This window comes from Hylobates moloch, unplaced genomic scaffold (genome assembly GCF_009828535.3).
Source record: "Hylobates moloch isolate HMO894 unplaced genomic scaffold, HMol_V3 SCAFFOLD_5, whole genome shotgun sequence".
In the NCBI taxonomy this organism is placed as follows: Eukaryota; Metazoa; Chordata; class Mammalia; order Primates; family Hylobatidae; genus Hylobates; species Hylobates moloch.
The window spans coordinates 86,266,909-86,283,489 of NW_026652280.1; the positions used below are offsets into that span (position 1 = coordinate 86,266,909).

The 16,581-nt window shown below is 49.7% G+C and overlaps 1 protein-coding gene across 3 annotated transcripts in view; it reads left to right on the top strand.

The window, feature by feature from the left end:
* The first annotated feature begins 6,104 nt into the window (after positions 1–6,104).
* KDM2A (lysine demethylase 2A) overlaps positions 6,105–16,581 on the top strand; it is a 150,231-nt gene continuing 139,754 nt past the window's right edge. The window contains exons 1-2 of one of the 3 annotated variants that reach the window (XM_032153603.2): positions 6,105–7,234; positions 8,419–8,543. In XM_032153603.2, coding sequence (XP_032009494.1) covers positions 8,502–8,543 — 42 coding nt within the window. In that variant the 5' untranslated portion in view covers positions 6,105–7,234; positions 8,419–8,501. Of the gene's footprint in view, positions 7,235–8,418; positions 8,544–16,581 lie in introns of those variants that run through there. The other 2 variants (XM_032153602.2, XM_058438995.1) reach the window with 2 other exon arrangements.

The following is a 16,581-nucleotide window of genomic DNA, read 5'->3' on the forward strand; positions in this document are numbered from 1 at the left end:
ATCTGCAGGGCATTTCTGCTTCGTTTTTTTTCCCCTGATCAATTCAGGTTCCAAACTCAAAAAAAAAGAAAAAAAGAAAAGAAAAAAAAGAAAGAAAACTTTCAGCTGGGCACGGTGGCTCACGGCTGTAATCCCAGCACTTTGGGAGGCCGAGGTGGGTGGATCACGAGGTCAGGAATTGGAGACCAGCCTGGCCAACATGGTGAAACCCCGTCTTTACTAAAAATACAAAAATTAGCTGGGCGCAGTGGCGGGTGCCTGTAATCCCAGTTACTCAGGAGGCTGAGACAGGTGAATCGCTTGAACCCAGGAGGTGGAGTTTGCAGTGAGCTGAGATCGCGCCACTGCACTCTAGCCTGGGCAACAGAGCGAGACTCCATCTCAAAAAAAGAAAACTTGCTATCACTTAAAGCTTATAATCACCCCCCAACAGCCTTTAACCCTAGAAGTTTTGTTTCTTTTTTTCTTCCCCCCCGCCCCCCCACCCCCGGGGTCCGGGGTGGGGGGCGGGTGGAGGGAGATGTTCAGGAAATGGTTAAGTAACAAAATCAGAGAGCACAGGATTGAGGTGATTAAGGGCACCGAATGGATGGTAAAGGAAAGTGGGAAAGCCATTCAGTCAGACGACACTGGGCCAGGAGAGCGAGAATGAACATGGAGGAGGGGGTGGGCCAAATGATGGAGAGAAGGCTGGAGAGAAAGAGACTTCAGGAGGCAGGTGACGATGAGAAAGAGGCAGCTGGAGTCAGGGAAGAGGGAAGAATAGAAAGCGGAGACACCAGGGTCGGGGGTTGGGGAGAGAAACCAGGAGTTAGGATAGGGAAGAGGGCCGGGTGTGGTGGCTCATGCCTATTATCCCAGCACTTTGGGAGGCAGAGGGGGGCGGATCACCTGAGATAGTGAGTTTGAGACCAGCCTGGCCAACATGGTGAAACCCCGTCTCTACTAAAAACACAAAAATTAGCCAGGCATGGTGGCGGGTGCTTGTAATCCCAACTTCTCAGGAAGCTGAGGCAGGAGAATTGCTTGTACCCGGGAGGTGGAGGTTGCAGTGAGCCAAGATCATGCCATTGCACTCCAGGCTGGGTGACACAGTGAGACTGTCTCAAAAAAAAAAAAAAAAAAGGGAGGGGGAAGAGATTCGAGGAATAAGTCATCACACTTAAGGTCTATGCAAACTCTTGACTCACATGAAAACTTCAAGTTTCTTAAGTATTGAAGCATCTTTACTTAAAACCTTCCCTCCTTTTTTTTTTTTTTTTTGAGACAGGGTCTCACTGTCACTCAGGCTGAAGTGCAGTGGCATAGTCACAGTTCATAGTCCAAATCCTGGGCTCCAGCAATCCTCCACCTCAGCCTCTTTTTTTGTTTGTTTTTTTTGAGACGGAGTCTCCCTCCGTTGCCCAGGCTGGAGTGCAATGGCGCGATCTCGGCTCCCTGCAACCTCTGCCTCCCGGGTTCAAACGGTTCTCCTGCCTCAGCCTCCCGAGTAGCTGGGATTACAGGTACGCACCACAATGCTTAGCTATTTTTTGTATTTGTAGTAGAGACGGGGTTTCACTATGTTGGCCAGGCTGGTCTCAAACTCCTGACCTCATGATCCGCCTGCCTCGGCCTCCTGAAGTGCTGGCATTACAGGTGTTGAGCCATGGCGCCTGGCCAAAGCTTTTTAACCACTGATTATGCTACCTCCTGGGGAAACTTCACAATCGACTTCTCTATTTTAGTTTAGACCTACACTGTTTGGGACATCTTTACTTCCTCCTTAACATTTAAGGAGAAATTGGAAATAGTTTAGCTTAACCAGACTAAAGAGTTCTCTTTTCACACCCTAAAGTTTCCCAAAAGAAATAGGTGGGCCGGGCGTGGTGGCGGACGCCTGTAATCCCAGCTACTTGGAGGCTGAGGCGGGAGAATTGCTTGAACCCAGGAGGTGAAGGTTGCAGTGAGCTGAGATTGAGCCACTGCACTCCAGCCTGGGCAACAAGAGCAAAACTCCATCCCAAAAAAAGAAAAGAAGAGAAAATAAGAGAAAAGAAAAGGGTGACTGGATTTTCACTCTCAGCATTTGTTGAGTCTTAGCTTTGCTCAAAAAGGCAGTGATTTATTAATATCTTATTAAGGTGCCAATTTATTCCAGCCAGGGACCCTGTTCTCAATGCCTCTAGAATGCAGTTTTATTTCCTTCTTCCCATATACCATTGTCAGGGTTGAAGCCATAGAGTTTATAGTTCTAGTGGCCTTCTTGGGGAATCCCCCAAGCTCTATGCTCCCTGCAAATGGCTGTTTTAGGGCAAAGCAGCCTCACAGATCTGTCCTTGCCAATCAGAGCCACCGTGATGGCGGGAGGAATCACTAGCCATCTGTCTACCTCTTATCTCACCCTGTGTATCTGCTCTGGAATATTAACAAAGCCTGCCTGTGGAGAAACCATTGTGTATATCTGTTTAAATGTCCCGTTCCCCCAACGCAGACTAGTTAACAAATGGTTTTCTACTGGAAAAGAGCTGGCTGCAATCTGACAAATCTTGCTCTACTGGCAGTCCCATTCAAAATAAGTACTACTATTATTGTTCTAGAGCCTTTTTTTGCGGGGCGGGGGCGGGGGGATGGAGTCTCACTGTGTAGCCAAAGCTGGAGTACAATGGCGCCATCTCAGCTCACTGCGACCTCCACCTCCTATATTCAAGTGATTCTCCTGCCTCAGCCTCCCAAGCAACTGGGATTATAGGCGTGCGCCACCACGCCCGGCTAATTTTGTTTGTTTGTTTGTTTTTTTTAGTAGAGACAGGATTTTGCCATGTTGGCCAGGCTGGTCTTGAACGCCTGACCTCAGGTGATCCACCTGCCTTGGCCTCCCAAAGTGCTGGGATTACAGGCGTGAGCCACCGCGCCCGGCCTGTTCTAAAGCCTTTCTAGGTTTCTCCCAGCATGCCCATCTGAATTAAACTCGGAGGTATCTGTTTGCCAAGGGTGCGCAACTCACCTCCTTGAGGGTTAATTACTTAAGGGGGTCTGAATGTTAAGAAAAAGGGCAAGACCCCGTCCGGGAAGAAGTGAGGAGCACCTCTGCCCGGCCGCCCCATCCGGGAAGAAGTGAGGAGCGCCTCTGCCCGGCCGCCCCGTCTGGGAAGAAGTGAGGAGCGCCTCTGCCCGGCCGCCCCATCTGGGAAGTGAGGAGCGCCTCTGCCCAGCCACCCATCGTCTGGGAAGTGAGGAGCGCCTCTGCCCGGCCACCCATCGTCTGGGAAGTGCGGACTGCCGGGCCCCCAGGAATGAGGACCCTCCCGGCCCCCCGTCTGGAATGAGGTGCCCGCCCACCCTTGTCGGCCGGCCACCCATCGTCTGGGAAGTGAGGAGCGCCTCTGCCCAGCCACCTATCGTCTGGGAAGAAGTGAGGAGCGTCTCTGCCTGGCCACCCCGTCTGGGAAGTGAGGAGCGCCTCTGCCCGGCCGCTCCGTCTTGGAGGTATACCACGGAGGCCAGAAGCAATGTGGGGGCTGGACGTGGTGGCTCATGCCTGTGGTCCCGGCACTCTGGGGGGCGAGGCGGGTTGATCACTTCGGGCTGGGAGTTCGAGACCAGTCTGGCCAACATGGCGAAACATGAAAAATACAACAGACAAACTAACCAACCAACTCAGTGACAACAAAACAGGTCTACCCTGGAGTCATACTCTAATTTTTTCTATTTTCCTCCCTTTCTGATCCTTTATCCCACTTTCTTTTTCTTCCTCTTCCTTCTCCCTCTTCTTTGTCAAATAGAGGATTGAGTTATTATCACTGATCCATATAAAGTCCCTCTCTCATTTATTTTAACTCCCACCCCCCATTTCTATTCCCCGACTTCCCATGTGCAACCTTCCTAATATGTTTGATACGCATCTTTTTGTTTGTATGTATTATTAGAAAATGTTTATTGTTTTTGTGTGCAAAAAAAATTAATAAAAAAAAAGAACATAAAAAAAAAAAAAAAAAAAAAAAGAAAAAGGGCAAGACCAAGTTGAGCTACTCCTAGAGACTTTCTCTTTGCCGCCAAGTATTCCCTGGGTTATAAGGGTGAGTGGGAAGGAAATAAAGCTGTTTATTTTGCAAATAGCAACAAGGCCCAACACTTAATCTGACAATGGCAAAAGCTTTCTCTCCTGCTTAAAAAACAAACAAAACAAGCTGCTGACTTTTTCTATACCTACAGAGAGCCAGATGCCTATGGGACCATATCTGGTAGCACCAGCGTGAGAGACTGCTGCTTTTAAAATATATTTTACCATAGTCAGAAAGATTTAAAGAGGCTTTAGATCTCATACAGTTTCTGTGATTATCTTCTTCGTATCAGTGCTCTGAAAATCTAAGAAGTCTGAACAAAACTGGTATCAAAATAAAGAATATTTCCCAGTGACTAGAATGCAAGAGGATGATATCTTATTAACAAACCTTTTTTGCTGTTTGTGAGATGTTTCAGTCGGCTGTTGGAGTAATTATGCAAGCTCTTTAACCTTTCTATACTTCAGTTGTCTATCTTTAAAATGAATATAGCGCTAACAGGCACTTTATCTTGTCTCCTAAGGATGTTGTGAAACAAAGCAGAGAATGTCTGTACAAACTCCCTAAGTTCTGCATGCAGAAAAACCTGTGGTAATAAATAATAATACCTTGCATTTACGTAGCGCTTTTACCTTGGAGTTCAAGCCGTGATAGAATTAGAAGGTATCATTATTTTAATTGTCTCGCTAACGTCCTCCTGAAAGAGTTGATGGCTGTTTATGCAGGTTATATGATTCACTCCATGCCCTACCTCTCTGCTCCACTCCCTGCTTCCAGGAGTCAGAGCTTAAAGAGTGGGAAACCAAGGCAGGGAGAAAAAGATTTGTGTGACACCGCTCAGCAAGGGCGTAGTGGAGCAAATAGTGCCAACTCCGATGTGTAACGCCCCAGCCACCGTCCTTTGTGGGATTTAGAATTTAAACGGGCCCCAGAGCAAGAGATTGGCTGGGGAAATGCCCGGATCGCGGCTGGGCTGCTAGCATGGCATTGCTCGGGTACCTCCGTCCGGGCTCCGTCGACGTTCGGAGCCTGCTGGCCCGTCGGGCAGCTGTCGGGCCGCGGGAGTCGGTCCGTGGGCAGGGCCGGCGCAGCTCGGGCGGCCGCTGCCCCGTCGCTGACCCCCGCGCGAAGCTGCGCGCACCAACAGGAGACATCTTCCCGGCCGGGCCTCCCGCGCCCGCCACGGCCCGAGGCGGCGGGGTCGGGCCGGGGGCCGGGGGCGGCCCGCACACCCCTCCGTGGGGGGCGCCCCGACTCGCCGGGGGCGGGGTCACGTCCCACCCGGGCCGCCGGGGGCACCGGCGCGGCGGAAAGCTGAGCGTGGCCGAGGAGCGGGGGCTTCCTGGGCCACCTCGCCGGGCGCCTCCGGCCGGCGGTGGGCGCGCCAGCCGCCACCGCCCCCGGGCCGTCGCGGAGACCGCTCCTGCGCCTGGTACCTGTGGACGCCCTTGTTAAGCGCCTGCAGCTCCCCCGGGGAGCCGAGCCCAGGACAGACATGCTACTCCTGTTTCCTGCCCCTTCGGAGCGACGAGCAGTGGGTGAGGCGGGGCCAGGCCGCTGCACCGAGGAGCCCCCAGGCCCAGGGCAGACGGGCCCCGTGGCGGCGGCGCCGGGGCCTGCCCAGGGATGGCGGGCAAGCCGGCCTCGGCCCACCGGCCGGCACGCGAAGGGAGGGCAGCCGGCGGCCACGCGCCCCTTCCCTGCGCCCTCTCGCCCTGGGCAGGCCTGAGCCGGGAGCCCAGGTCCCGCGGGCCCAGCCCGGCGGCCTGACCCCGGGAGACCCTGCTTTGAGGCGGTTATCGGTTGCCCTGGCCCAGGCCTCCCGGCCCTCAGGTTGTGTGACTGTGACGGGCCGCCTGGGGCCAAAGGCGGTTGAAGGGGAAGGGGGCGCAGGTCTCCCACTGCTTGGGGGGGGTGATGTGCTTTGTGGGGGGTCGGGGGGGTCACCACCCTCCCTGGGGGGTGGGGGAGGGCGGCCGGCGCAGCTGGCCGCGAGGGGCGGGGTCACAGAGGCGAAGTGTGTGTTAGGGTGTGTGGGGGGAGGGCGCGTGGAGGAGGATCGGTGCCCTGCGCGCAGGCGCGAGCAGCCGGCCGGGCCCGAGCCCTGGAAGAACGCCGACGGGGAGCGGGGGCGGCGGGCGGGCGGGCGGGCGGCCTGACGCGAGGGGGCGCAGGGAGCCGCGTCGGCGTCGCGGGGCGCGGGCGATTCGAGGCCGACGCATCGGCGCGTGCGCGCGCCGGCGGTGTGTCCGCGTTAGAGGGGAGTGACGCGTGCGCGTTCACGCGCGCCCGGGAGAGCGGTAAGAAGCGCAGGGAGGCCTGAAAGGGGTGGGGGGTGGAGAGGCGAGCTGGAGGAGGGGTGGGGAAGTGGCGCCTGCGCAGTGCGCCTCGGAGGAGCTGTGTGTATGTGAGAGTCTGACGGGTTCAAAATGGCGGCGGCTGCTTCAGCGGCTCCTCCTGTGTGAGGGAAACAACACCCCTCCCCGGCAGCGGCGGCGGCGGCGGCGGCTCTCGGAGCACCTTCCCAGCGGCTGGGCCTGTCGCTGCTCTGTCTTTCCTGGGCAGGGGGCGCTCCGGGAGGAGGGGCAACGCCAGGGGGCCCATCCCTCGGAATCCCTCCTCTGCGACTGGGGAGTAGCCGGGGGCTCGTCCCGCAGCGCGGAGCCGGAGCTGAGGGGGAGACGCGAGGGGAGCCAGGGCCCCCATCCCGGCGCGCCGCGCCGCTCCCGCCCTGTCCGCCCCCCGGGGCCGGGGCCCGCGTTCCGGGGGGCCGGGGCGGCGCGGGGAGCCTCGGGCCGGCCGGTCTCAGCTGATCGGCCGCTGCTCTCGGAGGCGACCAGCTCCTGCGGGCCGAGGGCACGGCGAGGAGGGCGCTCCCTGCGGCCGGGGCCGGCCCGGGGCTCGGGCCCGGGCTGCTGACCGCTGGCCTGGGGGAGGCGGGGGCGCCCCGGGCTCGGCGCCGTGGGGTCGCGCTCCCCTTTCCTGACGCCCCCGACTCCCGGTCTCCAAAGCCAGAGGAGGAGGTTTGATTCAGCAACTGTTTGCTCCCTTTTCCTGGTCGCTCTGACCCTCTCTGGATACTGGGTTGATCCACGGAAAAACCGAAGACGACGTTTGGGATTTAATTATTCCTCTCAGCTTTGGAATCTTTTACTTCTCACTTGGACAAGAACTCAAGAGCAGAATCTCCGGTGAGTTTCCCCCTCCCCCCATCATTTGGAAGTTTGGTTGACTGTGTTATCCAAAGACTGAATGCAAAGTTTCTATTTCTTTTTCCGATGGGTGAACCATTGAAACGCCTTTTCCTGGGGGAGCCCAGCGAGATTCGCCCTTTTTCCTCTCCGGCCCTGGCTGCTCCATGCCTGGGCGGTCGTCGCCCAGGGGGTGCAAGCACGGTTTCCCTCCCGACTTCGGGCCAGGGCTTCCTCCAGGAGGGCTCTGCCACCAACTGCTCTCGCAAACTGTGTCATCGGGTCCTCTGGTCTCGTAGCAGTTTTGAAAGGATGCTGTTAACGTGGCGGTAATGTAGTGACAAAAACGGGGGGAACCTGCGTTCTCAATGGAAGCCATTATCCACGAGAATATTTAGAAAAAAGGAAACCCTTTCTTGGTATTACGGATTGACCGTCGCGCCGGCCGGTCTTTTATTGAATTTTTGGACAAGATGTATTTTCCTCGTATCCATAGATGCAATCGTTTGTTTTATTACTTTATCCAAAAAGATCAGATGGAATTTTGGTCCTTGATTTGCACCTCTGAAATTTGTTTCAGAGTTGTGCACATCTTGTGTTGGGGTGGAGGGTGAATTTGGGAATAAGATCCGGGGAGTCTAGAAAGGAAGGCGACGATTGTGCACGGCCTTACAGGAGGGGTATGGGAAATTGTTTTGGGGTCATTTAAATCCTAATTTTTTGTCCTGTTTTTACATAGTCAGTCTGCCCTTCTTTCCTTTAGTTTCTGATTACCGCTGAGAGAGAACTAATTTGGTTAGGATCTGGATTAGTTCAGTGGTGCTTCACCTGGTCAGCTCTCTAGAGATAAAAGTCCTGGGCTTTTTTTTTTTTTTCTTGCTGATGCTGCCACGAAGGGGATCCTTGCTAGTTGTAATCCTGTGGGGAGAAACTGGTGGTGTGGCCCTTCCACAAGGAACTGAAACCAACATCTCGTTTCGTCTAGGCCTCCGACAGTTGTAATGTGATTAATGTTGAACATGACATGGAACCACTTACCCAAGAGCAGAAAGGTCCCAAACTCATGAAGAGGAACCTGATTTTTCAGAGAGCCTTGAACACTTACCTTAAATACTCCTTTACGTGAACAGAAAGCACAAGTTTGAGAATGAGTTCTCATTTCTGCTTGTATCATTATTCTTTAGTGTTGCAATCTGGTTCCTAAGGAGGAAGAGGAAGGCAGCCCTGGAGTGGTTTCTTTACAGTAATTTCAACAGAGGAGTGAGAGATGGAACCCGAAGAAGAAAGGATTCGTTACAGCCAGAGATTGGTTAGTATTTTCTCCCCCCACCACACCCTCCAGTTTTGAAGTAGGATAACTATTTTGTTTCCAGTTGTGAATACACTGTGAATCTGTGATTAAAACTTTTCGGGTGACTTTTCTGTGCACCAGAGGAGGGGGAAAGGTGTATTAATATCGAATTTGGCTTTTGGCCAAAAATATTTTATATTTTATATATTTATCTTGTTTGGAAATGGAGTTATATGTAGCCTTTAGCTTTTATAGAAACCATTGTATACCAAAGGATTTTGTAGGTTACAATGTGACAAAGATTCCTGATTTTACAGTACTGACATTGTAATACATCTGATTAAGTTAAATTAGAATATAAATTTTTGGGGCAAATCTGTTTGAGGAAGGATAGTTCAATACGTTTTTTAAGATTTTGTTGTCCCATGATTTGTGACTTTGAGCTGGGGAGAACTATGGATTATTTTCTTTTATTTTATAAATTAACACTTTGGTAGCTTTGAAGGGTTGTTGGGATTGATTGAAGACAAGTAGGTAGAATACTGGATGCTGATAAAGTTCTGTGTTTTGGGAGGAATGTATGAGATAGATCTTGTTGAAAGAAATTTTAGACATGATTTGAAAGGATTAGCTTATATCTGTATATGAACACTTGGATCCTTTAAGCCATGCTTTCCTCTTAAGGTTTCCCTATTGGAGTTTTAAGAATTCAATTTTTGTTTTTCTTAGCCAAAGAGAGCTTTATTAATAGTCTCACAGTATTAATAAAAATTTGAATTTGTGTTTGAAGAATGGGCTATGAGGAAAGCCACAGAATTGTATGTAGTATGTGAAATTTGCTGAACTGAAAGGCCTAGAAGATTACTAAAGGAATTTATGGTGGTTTTATTTGGCTCTGCATTTTAGACTGAATTTAGAAGAAAAAGAATGATTCTCTAATACATTTTCTAGTGATCCTTACTCTTTTTGAGAAAAGACTTCTTTATTATTTATTTATCTTTATTGAAATCGAGTCTCACTCTGTCACCCATGCTTAGAGTGCAGTGGCGTGATCTGAGCTCACCACAGCCTCCACCTCCCGGGTTCAAGTGATCCTCCTGCCTCAGCCTCAAAAGTAGCTGGGACTGTAGGCACATGCCACCATGCCCAGCTAATTTTTGTATTTTTAGTAGAGAACAGGGTTTTACCATGTTGGCCAGGATGATCTTGATCTGACCTCGTGATCCACCCACCTTGGCTTCCCAAAGTGCTGGGATTACAGACGTGAGCCACCGTGCCTGGCCATGGCCTATTTTTTATTTTTATTTTTATTTATTTATTTTTTGAGACAGAGTCTGTCTCTGTTGCCCAGGCTGGAGTGCAGTGGCACGATCTCTGCTCATTGCAAGCTCTGCCTCCCGGGTTCACGCCATTCTCCTGCCTCAGCCTCCTGAGTAGCTGGGACTACAGGCACCCGCCACCACACCCGGCTAATTTTTTGTACTTTTAGTAGAGATGGGGTTTCACCGTGTTTGCCAGGATGGTCTCGATCTCCCGACCTTGTGATCTGCCCGCCTCGGCCACCCAAAGTGCTGGGATTACAGGCATGAGCCACTGCGTCTGGCCTATTATTTTTATTTTTATAGACAGGATCTTGCTCTGCCCAGGGTGAAGTTCAGTGGTGTGATCATAACTCACTGTAGCCTCAAATTCCTAGGCTCAAGCAATCTTCCATTCCAGCCTCCTGAGTAGCTGGGACTATAGGCGTGTGCCACCATTCCAGGCTAATTTTCAGATTTTTTTTTTTTTTTTTTTTTTTAGTGACAGGGTCTTGCTATGTTGCCCACGCTAGTCTTGAACTCCTGGCCTCAAGCGATCCTCCCACCTTGGCATCCCAAAGTGCTGGGATTACAAGCGTGAGCCACAATACCTGGCTTTTTTTTTTTTTTTTGTGACTGCTAGAAAGGTTTGGTGTGTATTGGGACGTGTATATTCAGCATGCATATATTCCAGTGAGCCTAATTTCAGAGATTTGTCTTGTTCTCAGTTCATGTGTTGAGATTATAATTCTTTTTTGAGACAGAGCTGTCTGTCGCCAGGTGTGGACAATAACGGCCACACCCACTGAAATTGCCTCCGTTCCTCTCACTTGTCTCAATCGTTGGGATTTATTTTTATTTTTACATTTCTTGACTTTAACTTTTCTTTGGGAACAGAAAAAGAGATGACGCCATAAAACTCCTTTCCCAGGTAGTTATTGCTATATGGAATTCACTTTTATCATGTCAAGTTGTTAGGGTTGTTAGGTAGATATCTAAGGAATTTTGCAGTCCAGACTTTAAAGGAAGAGCCTTTCTAGCAAGCAAAACTTTTAACTTTTTTTTTTTTGAGACGGAGTTTCACTCTTGTCACCCAGGCTCGTGTCCAATGGCACTGTCTCTTCTTACTGCAACCTCTTCCTCCTGGGTTCAAGTGATTGTCCTGTCAGCCTCCCGAGTAGCTTAGATTACAGGTGCCTACCACCACACCTGGCTGATTTTTGTATTTTTAGTGAAGACTGGGTTTCACCTTGTTGGCCAGGCTGGTCTCGAACTCCTGACCTCAGGTGATCCGCCTGTCTCGGCGTCCCAAAGTGCTGGGATTACAGGCGTGAGCCACTGGACCCGGACTTTTGGGTTTTGTTGTTGTTTGTTTGTTTGCTTTGAGACCGAGTCTTGCTCTGTTGCTCAGGCTGGAGTGCAATGGTGCCATCAGGGCTCACTGCAACCTCTGGCTCCCGGGTTCAGGTGATTCTCCTGCCTCAGCCTCCCGAGTAGCTGGGACTACAGGTGCCCACCACCACACCCAGCTAATTTTTGTATTTTTAGTAGAGATGGGAGTTTCACCATGTTGGCCAGGCTGGTCTCGAACTCCTGATCTCAAATGATCCACCCACATCGGCCTCTCTAAGTGCTGGGATTACAGGTGTGAGCCACCATGCCCAGCTTCACTTTATTTTTATTTTTATATATATCTTTGGAGACGGAGTCTCACTCTGTTACCCAGACTGGAGTGCAGTGGCACGATCTTGGCTCACTGCAACCTCTGCCTCCCAGGTTCAAACGATTCTCCTGCCCCAGCCTCCCAGGTAGCTGCGATTACAGGCGCCTGCCACCATGCCCGGCTAATTTTTTTGTATTTTTAGTTGAGACGGGGTTTCACTATATTGGCCAGGCTGGTGTCAAACTCCTGACCTCAGATGATCACCCACCTCGGCCTCCCAAAGTGCTGGGATTACAGGTGCGAGCTACTGCGCCTGGCCTTTTTTTTTTTTTTTTTTTTTTTTTTTTTAAAACAAGGTAGGGAAGAGTGTGGGAAAGAGAGTCAGGTACTCTTTTGTCTTGGCAAGATTTTTTTTTTTTTCTTTTTTTCTTTAAGTTATAAGGTGATTGCTACTTGTTGCATACATTAACCCTTAACTAGCATATGTTTTCTTTTGTTTAATGTGCTATCTTAGCAGTGTTTGTATAAGAGGACACATTATATCATTATATATTTGGAGATAACTTTTTCTTTCTTTCTTTCTTTTTTTTTTTTTTTTTTTTGAGACGGAGTCTCGCTCAGTCGCCCAGGCTGGAATACAGTGGCACGATCTTAGCTCACTGCAACCTCCGCCTTCCGGGTTCACGCCGTTCTCCTGCCTCATACTCCAGAGTAGCTAGGGCTACAGCCGCCTGCTGCCACGCCCGGCTAATTTTTTTTTGTATTTTTTTGTAGAGATGGGGTTTCACCATGTTAGCCAGGATGGTCTCGACCTCCTGACCTCGTGATCCACCTGCCTCGGCCTCCCAAAGTGCTGGGATTACAGGCTTGAGCCACCGCACCCGGCCTGGAGGGAACTTTCTTTTTTTTTCTTTTTTTTTGATAGGGGTCTCTCTTTGTCGCCCAGTCTAGAGTGCAGTGGCATGATCACAGGTCATTGCAGCCTTGACATCCTGGTCTCAAGTGATCTTCCCACGTCAGCTTCCCAGGTAGCTAGGACTACAGCCCTGTGCCACCATGCCTGGCTAATTTTTGTATTTTTTGTAGAGGTGGGGTTTTGCCATGTTCCCAAGGCTAGTCTTGAACTCCTGGGCCCAAACGATCTGCCCACCTTGGCCTCCCAACAAGTCATTTTTTGAAAAAAAAAAAAAAAAAAAAAAAATCAGAAATAACTGGTTAAGGGCTGGGTGTGGTGGCTCACACCTGAAATCCCATCACTTTGGGAGGCCTAGGCAGGAGGATCACCTGAGGTCAAGAGTTTGAGACCAGCCTGGCCAACATGGTGAAACCCCATCTCTACTAAAAATACAAAAATTAGCTGGGCACTGGGGGTGGTGGTGCGTGCCTGTAATCCCAGCTACTTGGGAGGCTGAGGCAGGAGAATCACTTGAACCTGGGAGGTGGAGGTTGCACTGAGCAGAGATTTTGCCACTGCACTCCAGCCTGGGCAACAGAGTGAGACTCCGTCTCAAAAAAAAAAAAAAAATTAGCTGGGCGTGGTGTAGGGCGCCTGTAATCCCAGCTACTCAGGAGGCTGAGTCAGGAGAATCATTTGAACCTGGAGGCAGAGGTTGCAGTGAGCTGAGGTCGCACCATTGCACTCCAGCATGGGTGACTGAGTGAGGCTCCACCTCAAAAAAAAAAAAAAAAAAAAAAAGGCCAGGCGCAGTGTCTCATACCTGTAATCCCAGCACTTTGGGAGGCTGAGGCGGGCGGATCACCTGAGGTCAGGAGATCGAGACCAGCCTGACACAACGTGGAGAAACCCCGTCTTTACTGAAAATACAAAATTAGCCGAGCGTGGTGGTGCATGCCTGTAATCCCAGCTACTCAGGAGGCTGAGGCAGGAGAATCGCTTGAACCTGCGAGACAGAGCTTGCGCTGAGCCGAGATCATGCCGTTGCACTCCAGCCTGGGGAACAAGAGCAAAACTCTGTCTCAAAAAAAAAAAAAAAAAAGGAATAACTAGTTTAAAAAAATTGTCTTTTGCCAGTTGTGGTGACTCACGCCTATACTCCCAGCACATTAGGAGGCCAAGGAAGGAGGATCACTTGAGCCCAGGAGTTCGAGACCAGTCTGGGCAACATAGACCCCCGTTTCTCACACAAAGATTGTTTTTTGGCTGGGTGCGGTTGCTTACGCCTGTGATCCCAGGACTTTGGGAGGCTGAGGCCGGTGGATCACCTGAGGTCAGGAGTTTGAGACCAGCCTGACCAACAAGGTGAAACCCTGTCTCTACTAAAAATACAAAAATTAGCTGGGTGTGGTGGCAGGCGCCTGTAGTCCCAGCTATTCGGGAGGCTCAGACAGGAGAATTGCTTGAACCCGGGAGGTGGAGGTTGCAGTGAGCTGAGATCACACCACTGCACTCCAGCCTGGGCGACAGAGTGAGACTCCATTTCCAAAAAGAAAAAAAAAAAAGTTTTTTTTTTGCAAATCTTCATTATTTACCTATTACGTGTGGAAAAGAAATGCACCTTTGAAGATGGTGTATATGTGTAGATCTGGAACATAAGCTACACTTTCTGGAACTTGGAACTAGAATATTTTGCAGTGTTGGAGTTGAACAGCTAGGAAATGACAAGGGTGGATAAACAATGTTTGGCTTCTCTTAAGCAAGACTTAATTTTTTTTTAGGTAATGAAAATATTAGTACTTTTGTATATAGATTGCCAGAACAAAGCCAGATCTCTGAGGCAAGTTTGTACACCTGAGAAGGTACTCAAGTGGGAGGGATAGAAGCTTCCTTTTGATGCTGGGATGGGTTGTTCTGAGGTAACAATGATTTATTTCTGTATTTCTTTTTCTTTTTGGAGACAGGGTCTCTGTTGCCCAGGCTAGAGTGCAATGGTGTGATCATACTTCATTGTAACCTCAACTGCCTGGCTCAAGTGGTCCTCCCATCTCAGCATGTAGCTGGGACTACAGGCATGCATGTGCCACCATGCCTGGCTAATTTTTAATTTTTTCTGTAAAGGCAGGCTCTCCCTGCTCAGGCTGGCCTGGTTTTTTTTTTTTGCTCAGTCTGGTCTTGAACTCCCAGACTCAAGTGATCCACCTTGGCTTCCCAAAGTGCTGGGATTACAGGTGTGAGCCACTATGCCTGGTGTGCTTGTCAATCTTGATGAAATTTAGAGTTTTTAGCACTTTCACCTAGCAAAAAAAATAAAAAATAAGAAATTGAGAGTTTTTCTAAAAGATGTTATTATGTTATTGCATATTCAATCCTGTTAACCTGTCTTACATGTAATTATGAAATAGCTAAATCATTTATCTCTTGCAAGGAACTGGGGCCACCGAAACTCTGGCAATAGTCTCACCTTTCCTTGGGTTACCTTTGAAAGTGCCTCCCCAAATTCAGCAGCGATTACCAGATTATCTTTTTTTAATTAATTAATTAATTTTATTTTTTTGAGATGGAGTTTTGCTCTTGTTGACGAGGCTGGAGTGCAGTGACGCAATCTGGGCTCACTGCAACCTCCCCCTCCTGGGTTCAAGCGATTCTCCTGCTTCAGCCTCTGAGTAGCTGGGATTACAGGCATGCACCACCATGCCTGGCTAATTTTGTATTTTTGGTAGAGACGGGGTTTCACCATGTTAGCCAGGCTGGTTTCAAACTCCCGACCTCAGGCAGGCGATCTGCCTGCCTCGGCTTCCCAAAGTGCTGGGATTACAGGTGTGAGCCACCACACCCGGCCTTTTTTTTTTTTTTTTTTCTTTTTTCTTTTTTCTTTAAGGCAGGATCTTGCTCTGTTGCCCAGGCCGGAGTGCAATGGCATTACCACTGCAGCATCAGCCTCCCCAAGTGATCCTCTTACCTCAGCCTCCTGAGTGGCTGGGACCACAGATACATGCCACCACACCTGGCTTGTTTTTAAAATCTTTCTAGAGACAGGTTTTCACTGTGTTGTCCAGGCTGGTCTCGAACTCCTGGGCTAAGTGATCCTCTCTCCTGCCTGGAGGCCTCTCCAGCCTCCCCTGGTCCTGGGATTATAAGTGTGAACCACTGCGCCTGGCCCTGTTCCCACTCTGAGATCTTTCTGACTGAGAATGGACTAGATAAAATAGAATATTTATTTTAAGCTTTTTTTTTCTTTTTCTTTTTTTTTTTTTTTTTTTGGGTTTGAGGGGTTGGGTTTTTCTCTGTCGCCCAGGCTGGAGTGCAGTGGCACGATCTCGGCTCACTGCAAGCTCCGCCTCCCGGGTTCACGCCATTCTCCTGCCTCAGCCTCTCCGAGTAGCTGGGACTACAGGCGCCCGCCACCACGCCCGGCTAATTTTTTTTTGTATTTTTAGTAGAGACGGGGTTTCACCATGGTCTCGATCTCCTGACCTCGTGATCCGCCCGCCTCAGCCTCCCAAAGTGCTGGGATTACAAGCGTGAGCCACCGCGCCCGGCCAAGCCTTTTTTTTTCTAGTATGAAAGTACAATGTTAACTAGAAAAAATTATATGTGGTCTACATTGTTGAATTAGTTTATTTCTAATTATTTTATGAGATTTAGTCTTTAGTCTGTGTTGGTAGAGAGCACACTGTTCTCATTGTTGCGGCCTCCCTCCTAATAATGTAGGAAAAACTTGACCATTTTTGGGTGATTCAAAAATGCAGATAATGACAGAACTAATTTTTTATTCTTATATATCAGTCTTCCACAGTAAGCTATATTTTGGGCCCCTAGAATGAGGATTAAATTTAAGCCCTATTATTTTCTGTTGTTTTATTTTGCTGAGCACTAATCACTACTGTACTTTGTGTATAGCTTTCCACTAGAGTATAAGCTTCTTGAGAGTGGGGGCTTTTTGTTTATGCTATGTACTAGATGTTTCAAATAGGGCCTAACACATAGCAAGTGCTGAATAAGTATTTGTTGATATTGTTGAAAGCTCGGATATATGTTCTTCTTTGCTACCAATTTTCTTGAATGCTAGGAGTAAGCCACTAGAGTGGAGGAGGGTCTGGATGCAGTGGCTCTCACCTGTGGTCCCAGCTACTCAGGAGGTTGAGGCAGAAGTATCATTTGAGCCCAGGGGCTTAAGGCTGTGGTGAGCTATGACTG